General features: G+C 34.6%; 1 protein-coding gene across 2 annotated transcripts in view; it reads right to left on the minus strand.

Moving 5' to 3' along the window:
- Positions 1–14479, minus strand: part of LOC114172411 (pleckstrin homology (PH) domain-containing protein) — a 52846-nt gene that overhangs the window by 15622 nt on the left and 22745 nt on the right. The window contains exons 30-45 of one of the 2 annotated variants that reach the window (XM_085667653.1): positions 13658–13948; positions 12620–13264; positions 12323–12514; positions 11173–11276; positions 9117–9406; positions 8937–9021; positions 8516–8845; positions 7869–8225; positions 7270–7759; positions 5521–5684; positions 4063–4225; positions 3692–3961; positions 3367–3564; positions 1029–1071; positions 680–804; positions 103–591 (exon numbers count right to left, since the gene is read on the minus strand). In XM_085667653.1, the coding sequence (XP_085523779.1) occupies positions 103–591; positions 680–804; positions 1029–1071; positions 3367–3564; positions 3692–3961; positions 4063–4225; positions 5521–5684; positions 7270–7759; positions 7869–8225; positions 8516–8845; positions 8937–9021; positions 9117–9406; positions 11173–11276; positions 12323–12514; positions 12620–13264; positions 13658–13948 (4236 nt within the window). Of the gene's footprint in view, positions 1–96; positions 592–679; positions 805–1028; positions 1072–3366; positions 3565–3691; positions 3962–4062; positions 4226–5520; positions 5685–7269; positions 7760–7868; positions 8226–8515; positions 8846–8936; positions 9022–9116; positions 9407–11172; positions 11277–12322; positions 12515–12619; positions 13265–13657; positions 13949–14479 lie in introns of both variants that reach the window. The other variant, XM_028056901.2, reaches the window with a different exon arrangement.

The following is a 14479-nucleotide window of genomic DNA, read 5'->3' on the forward strand; positions in this document are numbered from 1 at the left end:
GTACCTTCATTACTAGAGAAAACTACAGCTCAGGTGTATAAGCAATACAAAAGCACCTAGAGAACACTTTCTCATGGAAAGTGAAAAATTACTAACATTCACCTGAAGGGATTTCCCCCCATCTGATATGTGGTTCCCAGAAGAACCTGAACAGCGCACCCATCCAATTTCTGGTGTTAACTTTTCAGTCTCGAAGAACTCTTCTGTCTGAATTCTGTAGCTCTCTGTTTGAATGGATTCAGAATTACTTGAACTTTTCAGCAAATTCATCTTTTCTGATGAAACTTTTGAAGTGAGGCATAAATCAAGTACAAAATCTGTGTTGTTACGAACAGAAACCAGTGATCGAATATTCACATATCTATTGCCATCCTTCACACTAGCTTCGCTGGCAACAACAGAATTGCCTAACCGCCAGCAAGCGGCAGGAGCAGCATAGTTTAGCCTCACAGTAGTCCAAGGACCTTCCTTGCTAGGACTAATTTGAATAAACCCACGTTTACGCACATCATAATTAGATAGTTGATTGTTACTCTCAATCTCAGAATTATGTACTAGTATGGCACATTGTAATTTGCAAGGCTTCCCATCCTGAAATCTCAGCATGACACCATTAAGATAAGTACTTAGAGAAAACAAAGAAAAACACGAAAAAAGGTAAATCATAAACAAAATTCACCATGGAGTTTTCTGTACACAAAGATATCCAGTTCAACTCTTTAACAAAATTTTGTGGATTTGAGTAGTCCTCAATTGTTCTTGCTATCTCATTCAAGGAAGCTGAAAAAAATCCAATCGGAACACCTAGAAGAAAGAAGAGAAGAATGTAATAAAGAAGATTGAGAATCCTATGTTATTTACAATACCAAAAGAACATTCAAAAAGTTAGAAACTTTTCAAGTCCTCAAAACACTAATGTATTCACAATATTTCTCCTTTGCAGACATTTCAACTTAAACTAATTTATTTGCACATTACTCAGCAGCATCTAGTGTCACTTAGGCCTGGATGGAATTTCAAGAAAGTACCTTTACCCATGTCCGTTAAAATCAAATCTAAAGAGTGATAGTCCTGTAAAAAAAGTATAGAAGTCAATTATAAGTTATTTTTTCAATTGGAAAAGTAAAATTTAGAATAAAAGAAGAAGACGATGCAGTAATTTTGAAAATCAAATGTAAACTCAACAGAAAAAGATGGCCAAGTGCTCAGTCAAAAGAAACATTTAAGTTATAAAACCTAAAAGATAGACTAAATCAGTCTAATGAGATAAAAAGGAATCACCAAGAAAATTAAAGCATCATAAATTATATTACATTGAAATTGTCAAAACCGAGCTGCTCATTATGTATTTTAAGAACTTTTTAATTTTATCCTTGCTATATTTTTAATGTTTGTTACAGGTGTATCTTGCTATTAAAACTAGGATTATGTATTTAAAAGCAATCCATAATTATAGAGATATGTTTCCTTAGAATTAGCCGTCTATATTTCCTAAAATAAACAATTGACTCATTTATTTATAAATCCAATGACTTCATTACTGTAATATAGAAGAAGGATATTATTATTTCTAAAAGTTTTGATATGTCATCAGAGCTTGGAGTGGACTACTTGGAGACATTTGCTCTGGTTACTAAGATGAACACGGTCAAAGTAATATTGTCAGATCTTAGAAAACCCGAATATTTATTGGGTATGGATGTGGAACAATCCAACTATGTATTGTTATATCTCAAAGGCAATATGCATTGGATATTTTAGAGGAAACCGGGTTGATGAATTCAAAATATGTTGATACATCCATTGATCCTAAAACTAAACTTCTACCAAATCAAGGGGAGCCTATGTCAAATCCTGAGCAATATAGAAGGTTAGTTGGGAAATTGAATTATCTTATAGTTACTCGTCCTAACATTTCCTTTGCAGTCAGTGTGGTAAACTAATTTCTTAATTTCCCATGGGAAGGTCATTGAAATGCAGTCATTCGTATGTTATATGGGTTCCAATAACCATACAAGAGTGGTTTGTTATTCCGATGTTGATTGGGCAGGGTGTTCTTTTTATAGAAGGTCTACATCCAGATATTGTGTGTCCATTGGTGGTAACTTGATCTCTTGGGAAAGCAAGAAATAAAGTGTTGTGGCAAGATCTAGTGCAAAAGCAGAATATGGAGTTATGGCCTCAGCCACTTCTAAGCTTGTTTGGCTTAAGTAATTGCTTAGAGAGATACAATTTGGAGATGTCACTCAAATGACAGTTGTATTTGACAATCAAGTTGTTCTTCATATTAGTTCTAATCTTGTCTTTCATGAGAGGACCAAACACATTGAGATTGACTATCACTTCATTCGAGAAAAAATTGTATCTGGAGATATCAAGACTAAGTTCGTTAACTCGAGTGATCAGTTAGCAAATATTTTCACTAAGTCTTTACGAAGACCAAGAATTGATTATATTTGTAACAAGCTTGGTACATACGATTTGTATGCACTAGGTTGAGAGAGTGTGTTAGATATATTGTTAGATATATTAGATATCTAATCTTTATCTTCTATCTTCAATTTCTTTGTTATTATTCTTTATTTTGTATATTAGGTTTAACCCATGTCTCCTTTATTATAAATACAATATCCTATGTGTTTTTACACAAGAGGGAGATTGATCTCAAACCTATTTTCACTATATTCAATAGTTTTTAATAAAAATCAGAAGATTATTCACCCCCAAAATTATGAATAGAAAGATTACACTCCAAAGTATCTATACATTTGCTTTAACTCATGTTATTCTCTATTAGTGATTTTCTTTATAATTTTATTTTCATTTTGTACATTTCCCTTTACATTACACGGTCATCTCGTTGTAATTTTCATTCAATCTCATTCTGTAACAAACTAGTCCTTTTCTGTTACAGAATTAGATACTAGCTGACTCAGCAATCAGTCACATTGCTTATATATATAATATCATACGTCATTTTTATATAGAAAATCTACTAAACAAAAAGGGAAAAACCTAAAATAACTCGAAAAAATAAAATAACTTAATATTAAAACATAAAAAAACATTGAAGATAAAGTCTGCGTATCTATCAAAGAAAGCCAGGAGCTGAACACATGAAGGAGCTACGAAGATAACCCTATGCCTTAATAAGATTTAGACTCCTAAAGCCATGGTTGGTATCTACACCAATCAGAGCACACAAAGTCCAAGTTTTTAAGTAAACCTTCGGGACTTCAAAAATATCAAACTCTATTCCAAATGAATTTGAATATTAGAAGAAATACTAACATAACTAGCAACAATTTACAACGAAACTTACCTAGAATAAGTGCAAGTAAAAGCAACAGAGATAATTATCAATACCAGGGAATCAACTTTGAAGAAAAATATTTCATTCCACTTGACCGACTCAAGATCTGAAGGCAATAAATGATGTGGCCTTTGTCCACGCGTGCGCGCACTCTGTTGATAAACCAATGCATCACTAGGGACTGTCTGACTAGGAGACAGGCGGACAGCTACTGTATATTGCTGGGAATCTGAGCCTTCAACTTGAGGAAACTGTATTGAAAATAAAGAAATAAATATGAGCAACTGAATATTTAGCATGACATGCATTGAAGGTTACATGAAAATTGGGACGGCCAAAACCATGTAAGTAGTATACTAAAAGCAACAAAAATTGTACCTGTGCTTCTGCTATGATGATTGTAACCATTGTTCTAATCTTTCTACAGAGTTTACCCTTCAAATGAGATTCTAGCATATTTTTTGACACAGGAACTTTGACAGCCTTCATATCCCCAGATGGCATCCGAATTATATTTTGGAGACCCCTAGCTTCTGTAGCACGAATAAAAATATCCTGACCAAGCTTGTTTTGAGGGATTATGTAATAATTTCTTTTTTGGAGTTTGTCAATGATAGAGTTTCCACCATAAGTTGGAGAAAATGCATCCTGGTAAGAGAAAACAAGCGCTGTGAAATGAAGAAAGTAATATACATCAAAAGAACCAGTCTTAAAACAGAAAAAATGAAAAGGTTTATAAGAAATTTTACTCTGTTTTTGTAACATTCGTGAGCATTGCTAAGATTGTTCCAGCTTGCATAAGCTTGAATGATCATATTAGCATTAGAAACTGAAACATTTAAATTCAGATCTCGAGTTGATGTCAAACGTAATTGAGAGGTTCCAGCCAGGGCGTTGAGGTCATATTGGTACCTATATGTAGCTGTAATTAGGCAAAAATAGAAACTGGAACAAAAATATAACCTTAGTGGATTTGACTCTTCTAAAGTAAGGGAAGGTGTAATGTGATTAAGTGCATAGCTAATGTTATTCAAATTTAGTAAAGATTAAAGATTATACATTTGTTCATTTAAAGGAGTTTAATCCAATTTTTATACGTGAAATATCCATAATTTAACAACTTTTTGTTCAAATTTAATAAACTCCTGAAAAGGATTGATCTGACTATGGAAAGATTTTATTCAATTCATTGATTTGAAACGGTACATTAACCTCTATATATAGTGAACTTTAATCCTAAAGTAAAGATTACAAAGAGATCCCGTAGAATCTTCTGATAGCTTCTAACATTACACTTCATATCCTGCTGGAGCTTATAGCTTAATAACTATATTTCCTTTTGAATCAAGGCTTCCCTCAAGCTAGTGAATGGATTGCTATCATTTGCTGTATTTTGGCTAAAATTTTTCCACTACTAGCATCATTTGTGTTATCTTTTATGCAGAAGAAATCAATTAAACCAAATCAAATTATTTCATGCCATCATTGAGGCAAAGGTGTTTTCCAGTTAGATATGATCATTTTTAAATAAATGACCGATACCAAAAAAATTACTTCTTCAATCAGTGTACTCTAATATCCTCCATTTCAAACACCCCACGTAACCACATTTCCTATTCTCAACCATACTCAGGTTCTTGCTCCAGCTGCCATCATCAACCTCCTCCAACCAAGCCAAACCCTTCCCTCAGCCAAAACCAAAACCAACACCTGCAAGTTGTAAACAGGCTTGATAGAGTAACGATTTTGGTTGACTGATTGTTGTGGGTTTCATTGCTGGCAGCCAGATTGTGCATTCCACTTTATGAAAATTTTAAGATCTTCTAAATTCAAAGCAGGGTTCATTCTAGCCCTTTGAAACTTTCATTAGGCTGTCCTAGATAAATTTGCAGAAGTTTTGGATAAATTCCATAATTCTGATACCATCTTAGGATATGGTTTTAGACCTAACTCAACCAGTTTTTGTAGTGAGGAATGTTAGTCAATTTGGTACTTGAATTTTTCCCAATACATCATAATAAATAGGAATTGTCGCAAAGAGGATGGATTTAGTGACCCAAGACCTATTCTTGTCTCAGTTCTTATTTTCTAAATCAAATTATACCACTGCTCATAAGAGCCAAAACTCTAATCATTCATTCAAGAATTCTACCAAAGGCAACATGTCTCACACAAGTATTCTATTCTTATAAACACATAGTAATTACCTCAAGAACCCATCTACTGGCTCAACAAGAGGTTCCCAAGCTTCATACTTATCATTGTATGACCTGGCAGCCAAGGAGAAACCAATAGTGCAATTTAGATACCCAGTTCTTCCATGCAAACTAAATGTTATTCCACTCAAAGATATATTGAACAAAGGAACCATCTGTCAAATTCAAAGAAAAGCAGTCAACACAGAAGTAAAACTTCCGAGAAAGCTATAATAACTTATCAAGAACTAACTCTTATGAATGCTTAAGCAGTTAGGTGAAAGCTCATGGATGGCTTTATATTTAACAGTAACAGTTCCGTATAAGAATGACATCAATAATAGTAATAAGGACAAAAAAACCATAATAAAATCAACCCCAATCTTCAATGGTCAACAAGGCATGTTAAAAAATTAGGAAAAGATTTTACAAGGCACACTAAGAACACTTTTAAATAAAAGGCTCAAGTTAGGCATCACTATGATCTTTGGCATCTCAACTAGGCTGACATCCCAAGGACATGTATCATTTGTCATCACATGAAAATATCATTACAAAACAAAAAGAAAGATACCATAACTCATGAGGAGACCAACCAACACCCATGAACAAAAAACAGGTCAGCATGAAGCTATAGACAAGCTAAGAAGCCCTATACATAGGAAAAAGAAACCTATTGATAAAAATCCTTGACACACTAAGAACACTTACCAATTACATTATTTAACAGAAAAATTATGTCAGATGGTGAAACATTTGCTTTGTCTATTTTCAAAAAACAATTTATTGCAAGTCCTACATCGACTTATCTAGAGATAAGGCCAATTTAGAATATATGTATGTGGAAACCTCACTTTACAAACTGGTTTTGTGGAGTTGAATTAGACTTAAAGTTCACTTCTTAACATAGTATCAGAGTCAGGTTAGCCTATCCTAACGAAATTTTATTTTGTCTATTGTTCCACCCGCTATCGGACCACCCATTAATGTCTAGTTTCATGCACGAGATGTATATATCTCAGCATGAGGCATGAGAAAGTATGTTGAAATGTCCCACATCGGCTAGAGATAAGGCCATTTAGAGTACATGTGATTGCAAACCTCATCTTACAAGTCAGTTTTGTGGATTTGAGTTAGGCTTAAAGTTCATTCTTAACACAATTCATTATACTTGGTGTAGACTTAATTAAATTTCTGCACTCTAATTTAGAGATGAGGTATACCTATACCTATAGGTAACTTAAGGTCAACAACACTCATTTTCTTAATATTAAATCTAGAAGCATGCAACAATTAGCACTCTTGAAGTAAACTTTGAGCCTAACTCCTCTTTACAAAATCATTGTAAGGTGAGATTTGCACCCACTTATATATTATAATTTTATCATATCTCTAATTAACGTGAAATCTCCAACACCCCCCCTCACACCGATCTAAAGCGTGGGACTAAATATTTGTGTGTGATCCGATAGTGGATGACATGATAAGCCCAACAAACTTTGCCAAGATAGACTTTGATACCATCTTATGAACTAACTTTAAAGCTAATTCAATCTTGCGAAACCAGCCTGTAAGATAAAATTTGTACTCACTTATATTTTATAACTTAATCATATTTCTATATAGAATTTCTAACAAGCACTTCAATATTTGGAGAATACCTATTGATATAGACCCTTTCATTCTCAAAGCTTAAGCAATTAGGAAATTAAGAACTCTATTATTCTAACAAAAGTTACAATCTAAGCATTTTATTCTCACCAAACCACTATAATCATCAAAAAGAGCCATTGAGAAGGTCCCAATTCCTGCATCAATGACTGTCACATCTGAACCACTTGGCACATTTGAATCTGCAAGCTTCAAAGCAAACCTTCTTGGGGGTCTTTTGAAACCACCACGGACAATAAAAGTCCCCAACTCATTGCCAACAGCCCATATGCTAAATGGTTCTGCTACATGCTTTGCATCAGATGTATCCCATACACTTTCTTCTAAAAATTTATCACCTGCTACCAAATCACTCCGCATGCATCTTAATGTGCTAAAATCATTTTGCTTAGGTTTCCCCTTACATGCAACACAACCCAAGGAAACAAAGCCAGGAGGAGCTTGTGGAAGCCAGAAGGACATGCTTTCCATTCCCCTCTGCTTTTTTATTTGTCCTACAAGCTGAAAATCTAGTGGAGTTTTGAAAACATTTTCATCCCTTGAATCATGAACTACAATGCAGGCGTTTGGAGGTTCATACCTAAAAAGCAGAAGATTTCATCAGCTCCATATTAATTGTAAAGAGAAAGATAACAAACTAATATCTGAAGCTATACAATGAAAAGGGGAAGATAATGAGTGAAACACACCCTTTAACAGCTACATCACCAAAATATACCATTCCCGCTGGGACTACTGGACGCCATATGGATAACCTCTTTCTTGAATTTGATGCCTGATTCCACCACACTAACTCAAAGCTAGCAACAGGCTCATAACGCCTATTAGAATTTGCACCAACAGACTGGTCAGGTTGCAAGGCTAGATGCCCACCAGGAGCATAGGAATCCTGACTACTTGCTGCTGCTGAGGATGGCTTCAAATAATCATATTTAATGCAACGCAATTCATATGCTTTACCCATCAAAGTAAGAGAAATAGGATCTACTGGCAAAAAAGTGCCAACAGAATTATCCACTCGCCAGAATGCCACACACGATGGTGATCTGCAATCAACACAAACAATATTGTGCTTACGAGGACAAAAATCCAATGATCTTATGCTTGAGCAATAGGTAAATTTTTGCAAGTAAAACACCCAACCTCAGAATTAATGCTCAAAAGATAAACTTAATCAGTCAAGCAAAATGATAACATTGTTTCATTAGCAAGTAAAATGATAAACATAGCAAAAGGCACTAACCTCCTCGATAATGAAGAAGTTCGGTAGTTTAAAGTATAAAATTTTAAAATGACCCTACATGTTATAGAAGAACATGAGAAATTTTTCACTTACAAATCAGTGGTGCCTATTGTGATACAATCCCTTAATGAACATGGAGATACAGAAGAAGACGGGATGCAAAAAGCAGAAGATAGTGGGGGTGGTGTCTTTCCACGAGTAACAATACAACCTAGTGCAACATAACCTTTGGGAGCTTCAGGGAACCAAATGGAACAAATGTTATCTGCCTCAGTATTCCATAATGAATCAGAATTGTCCACTTCTTCACCCTTAAAGCCCACAGATGTTAAAGGTGGCCAAATCAATCTGAAACTAATAGGTCTCTTAACTGTAACAGAATTGATATTTACTGCAAGAACTCCTTTTGTTGGTGGTTTATCTCTGTCGAGCAAACACGTCATATTAACATTCAAATCAGAGAAGGAATAAATGCATCAGTCTAGACAGAAAATATTAAAAAATTTGCACTGACAGTGGTGTCAGGTAGTCACCAAGTACAGCAAAACCAGGAGGAGCATGGGGCCTCCAAAAGGCATATGTTTGATCAGATTGAGAATCTGCATGCAAAATGAAAAATGAATGAGACCAGTCCTCCAACCACATTTGTCACTTCATTTACCAAAATGAAAAAATAAGAGAATGATAAACATACTTTTTATTGTTCCAACTTTGTCAAAGTGAGAGCAAACAATTGTCATTTTCTTTGATGTCATCCTTAAAAATGCTAAAATATCATCTTCCACAGCCATAAATAGTCTCAAGATACTGAAAGTGAAATTCATGAAAATATTGGAAACAGATAAATGAATATTCGTCCTCCCTGAAGCATTTGAGTACTTCAACGATGTATCAAATGGCTCCAAAATCCTGATTCCATTACTCTCCATAGTCAAACCAAGTACATCTGCACTCATCTCAGTATTGTTACCCTTCAATACAAGCCTAGCAATAGAAGAACATAGCAAAGTCAGTTAATCCTACATTCTCATCATACCTGAAATAGAGTGAATCATTAAATAGGCCTCTGCACAAAATTTGTACTTAAGATAAATCTTGGGTCAAAATTAGGGATTATATCTTTCAACTTATAGAAACTCATTGTTTATAAAGAGAATAAACATAATTTTTTCATGCATTAACTTGTAATTACAGTGACGTATATGGGAGAGCTCTAGATCTAATTAACTGACAAACAGCAGTTGCAAAATCCATAACTGTCATAACTAACTATGTAGCAGCTCTAAGCTACTCGCAGGTCTATTCTGATATCAAAGGTAGATCTTCCAAGGAGCCAGAATGAGTAATGCCCCTCCCCCAAATTTTTCAATATGTCTAAATATAAGAATTTTAAAATTTGGGGTGTAGGGTGGCAGCACTCCCTGACCCTAAGAACACTGGCCTTTGATTTTAGCAAATGAAATGATGTAGGAATTCAAGAAGATGGTGCTCACTGAGGTTTGGCCCACACCTATGAAGGTGCATAGAACACCTTCACCTTCTACACCAGAGAGCACCAGACGGAGCTATACTGGTTTGGGGAAATGGACCTTTCAACACCTTCCCACACAAATGTGGCCATCCCCACACCTCTTGGACCCACCATTATAATCCCTAGATTTAAGTAGACCCACTTAGGAAGGTTAGAGTGTCCTCGGCCTTGTATTATTTTTGTGGCTTAAAATTGAAAATTGTGACTCTCATACAACATTCCTTCTTGGTTTGATTTCTTTCTTTATTTTCTTTTCGACTTCTATCATGTTTGTGTTTGCCCTCTATTAGAGTACTAGAGTTGATAGTTCTTTGTATTCTGTACAGCACTATATTTTCTCTATTATCATGTATAGTTTCATATGTAACAGCTTTAAGGTTCTGTTATTACTAACAAAAACCAGTCTCCTATAAATAGTTTCTTTGTACATGACTTACTGTTCTGAGATTAATATGACAGTTCTATTTACTGTTCACCTTCTCTCTCTCTGCTCAGTTTATCTAAGACCATTTTTTCTTGTTGTTGGAGATCCCATGTTGACTATAGATATCGTCAATTATAGTATATAAATGAATACAATCCTCATCTTATAAACCACTCTCTAGTGAGTTTGAGGTATGCCTATAGTCCACTTTTTAAGATGCATGAAGGGTTGTTTGGAGATCACATATTGACTAGACATATGGCCAAATTATAGTATATAAATAGTTGCAAATCTTATTTAGTGAAATTGTGTCAAGCTTAAAACCCATTTTCCAAAACTAGGATTGAGGGCTTGGTCGTTGATTACTATCTGAAATAATTGTAATGTCCTTATATCCATTTGAATTCTCTATTTCATCATTTTCTTAATCATTTTATTAATTACAAATTTTCTAAGACACTCTCTTAGAACTTAAAACAAGGAGACACAAGACCACCCAATATGCTGAACTTTAACTTCATTATTAAAAATTAAGGTTGGTCTTCTAAACAGATTTTTATACCATTCAGATAGACTTGAAACGACGCCAAATGACCAGCACTCTTAATATACTAATCTATTAGGTAAAGGCCCTTTATATTATATTATATTATATATATATATATATATATATATATATATATATATATATATATAGCATTAGGAAAAACTAAAACAGCATTAAGAATCTAAATAAATAGAAAGTATGCCAAACTAGTGAAAATGGAAGCATGCCATTTACAAAAGAGAACTCGCCTGCAAAATGCATCCAAATGTGCAAGTAGAAGTTTATTAGACAGGTTCAATAACTCTCCTACATCTTTTGAGGTGTTATAAAAGGTAAGCTCTGGACCAATAGCCTGCAAAAAATATATTTCATCACATCTTAGGACATGCATAAACCAAACACACACAACATCAACAACAAAGCACACTCCCTTTACTCATAAAACAAAATATCTCGAGCATGAAATTTGCAGAACTAGACATTGACATCTACCGATGACACCTAAGACTAGATCGGTTCAAATACCATATTAGAAATGGACTGGATGAAACTAACTCCCAAAACTCAAGGAGAGATGATTGCCACTTCAACCAAAAGGTTGAGTTAAAATGTCATTTAAAGAAAGAAGGAAAACTAATTTTACAACATATTTTTCTCTCTTATTAGGAAGGTTGCTTCCTTTGGTATGTTTCCTCTTCTGATGGTATAGTAAGTATTTGACTTTGAGGCAACACGTTCTCTAAATCACTCTATTATTGGAAAGGATAAAAAAACAAGTGAAACTCATCAAATAAGAATACAAATTTGTTTGACTTCCAATAAAATCAGTCAAATGAGATTTATGCTAGCATTTCTCTAAACATTAATTTAAAAAAGAGAAAGAAGACACATAAGGAAAAGGTTCAGTAATTCAGTCCTTGAGCAACTTCTAGGTTCTTTATAGTGTTTTAAATATAATTTAGTAGCATGTGAAAGCCGACCACGAAAACAATGACTTTGGGTATTATAATTAACTTTGTTCTGCGCCACAGGATAAAAAAATTCACATTTTTCTAATGAAAGCTGCTAACAACGAAACTTCCAAATCCAGAAAACTAAAATCAAAGTAAGCCTACATTGCACTATGCCTTTAGTTAGTCTGCTTTCAATTATCATTTCACTCTTTGAAGGAGAACACTTTCAATTATCATTTCACTCTTTGAAGGAGAACACAGTACTTCAAGGGATTAGATGGAAGGAACCTATGCTAAGAATGGAATACAATTATTTGTGTCATTCTTAAGCTTTGAAGTGGGAGAGGACTTCCATAGAGTGGGCCATTGGGTCACAGTAACTCTTCTTTCAATTAGAATCAATCATACAAAAATCCGTGAGTAGTTAACTGAAGCAACACTTAACCTGAAGTTCGATGATCAGTTCTGTGGAGTTATTAACAGCATTATTCTGACATGGTACTTCGTCCACCCTTCCTCTCAAAGACCTAGACTGAGGGCTTTCAACTAACTCTTCCAAGTACACATAATCACCCGCTAAAGCTGAATAGCTACTGTCTGCTCCAAGATATACACAAGAATCCAAATGTGGCCCACCCTGCAAAAATAAAAACAAGGTAATTAGTTTTTTTGGGCATCCACCAAAATTTATCTATCTCTATGGCAATTCAGTAAAGAAGTTGATGAAGTGAGACACTACGACCTTAATAACAACATTTCTGAACCGCAACTTCTTCCCATTTCCAATGTATATTATAGCCTCCGTGCTAGCCGCTGCGAGATTAAAACCCTGTCTATCCTTTAAATATAATATTCCACCATCACCGTCGTAAATGAAATGATCAAAACCATCATCATCAACTATTAAAGGCTTTTGAGGTGATAGGGAAAATTCAGGACAAGGTTGCTTGTAAACAGATTGATCAATGACGATAGCTTCTAGCATGTCAGACCTCTTTTCTTCAACAGATAGCATACTGCTGACAGTTGGAACAAAAAACTCGACTACAGCAAGCAGAAAATCTAGTGCAACAAGCAACTGAGGCCTCTGGACACCCAAAGAAACAAATGTCGAATCCTGACCAAATTTCACATCAACAATGAGCATTGTCTGAACTAGATCAAAATTATTTCCCTCAATTAAGCTACCATCAACTGAATCCTTGTTTTGATTATGCGAAGAAGTAGGAAGGGGATAGGCTCCAACATTGTCAGGCTTTCCTATCGCTAACCGAAACTCTTGTTCAACTCCCTCACGGTCATCAAACACACTGAAACCTTGAAGTGTTGCAGAGAGGAATCCGTTTCCTGCTGTACTGGACTTATACAACAGCCAGGCATTGCTGACCTGCACAAGAGAAAACCACAAAATGAGCCATACAAAATAAATTGTTCTTTATTTGATTGACCTTAGTCAACTGCATTTTGTTTAGAGAAATTAAGTCCCTAAAGCTTTTGCTAGAAAAAGTGTTTTTTCCTAGTTAATTTCACCACTTACCCAATCTCCATTAATCAATCTAAACAATCCTAGTTTATCCTAATTTAACCTGGCTGTCAATGTACACAGCAGAGTGTATAACTAACTATATAGTGTAGATAATAATAATAATAATGAAAATAATTCCCTTAAGCTAATAGACAAACACTATAGTCTATTAGCTTTACAGTTTTTCTCTTTTCTTGACTGTTTAACATAGCATAGCCTTAAGCTACTATACGCACACATATACTCTGTTAATACCTGTACAGTTGCTAGAGATGAATCTCTAGTTAACCCCGTATATAAGCTCAATTCAACGAGATTAATGGAGACACAGAGTTTCAGCAGAAGAGAGGGTTCAACATTGGTGGTCCCTGAATCAACACCATTTGTAACCTCAGGGACAATACCTCCTGTGGTATCATTCAATGTCATGGAGGACCATTGATTCAGCGGTGGAGGAATATCAGGGACTTCAGAAAAGTTAGAAATAGCACACTCAGTAATAATTTCATATTCTTTATTCGAAACTTCCGCCTTCAACTCTTCGATCTGCAGAACCGCAACATCCAATACAAAACAGATTTCAATATAGCAAGCCAATAAAAACAAGGTTTAATTAGTTATTTGGCTATACTTGCACAACCCTTACATTTTATTCCTAATATTTAAAAACAACTAATTTTAGTCCCCCTAAATATAGTTTGGTTTTTAACTCAGTTCATACACTTTTAATTTGCTTTAGTCCCTACAACTTTAGATGGCACACAAAACAGGATTAAGGAGTATATGGATTAAAATGAAAAACTTTTAACCGCAGGGAATAAAGCATAAAAATTGTGTAACTATAGGGACTTTAAAAACAGCTCATGTTAGTACCTATAAATATATTTTTAACTCACTTTAGTCCTTACACATAACTTTAAACACATTCAATCCATGCAAATACACCTTTTAATCTGTTTTAGCTCCCACAGTTTTAGATGACACGAACTAATATGGATTAAAAGCTTTATGCATTTAAATGAGTACTGTTAATGTTAGGGACTAAAGCGTAAAGATTGTGCAACTATAAAGACCAAA

Source organism: Vigna unguiculata, chromosome 2, assembly GCF_037176805.1.
Source record: "Vigna unguiculata cultivar grain cowpea cultivar isolate G323 ecotype 2 chromosome 2, ASM3717680v1, whole genome shotgun sequence".
In the NCBI taxonomy this organism is placed as follows: domain Eukaryota; kingdom Viridiplantae; phylum Streptophyta; class Magnoliopsida; order Fabales; family Fabaceae; genus Vigna; species Vigna unguiculata.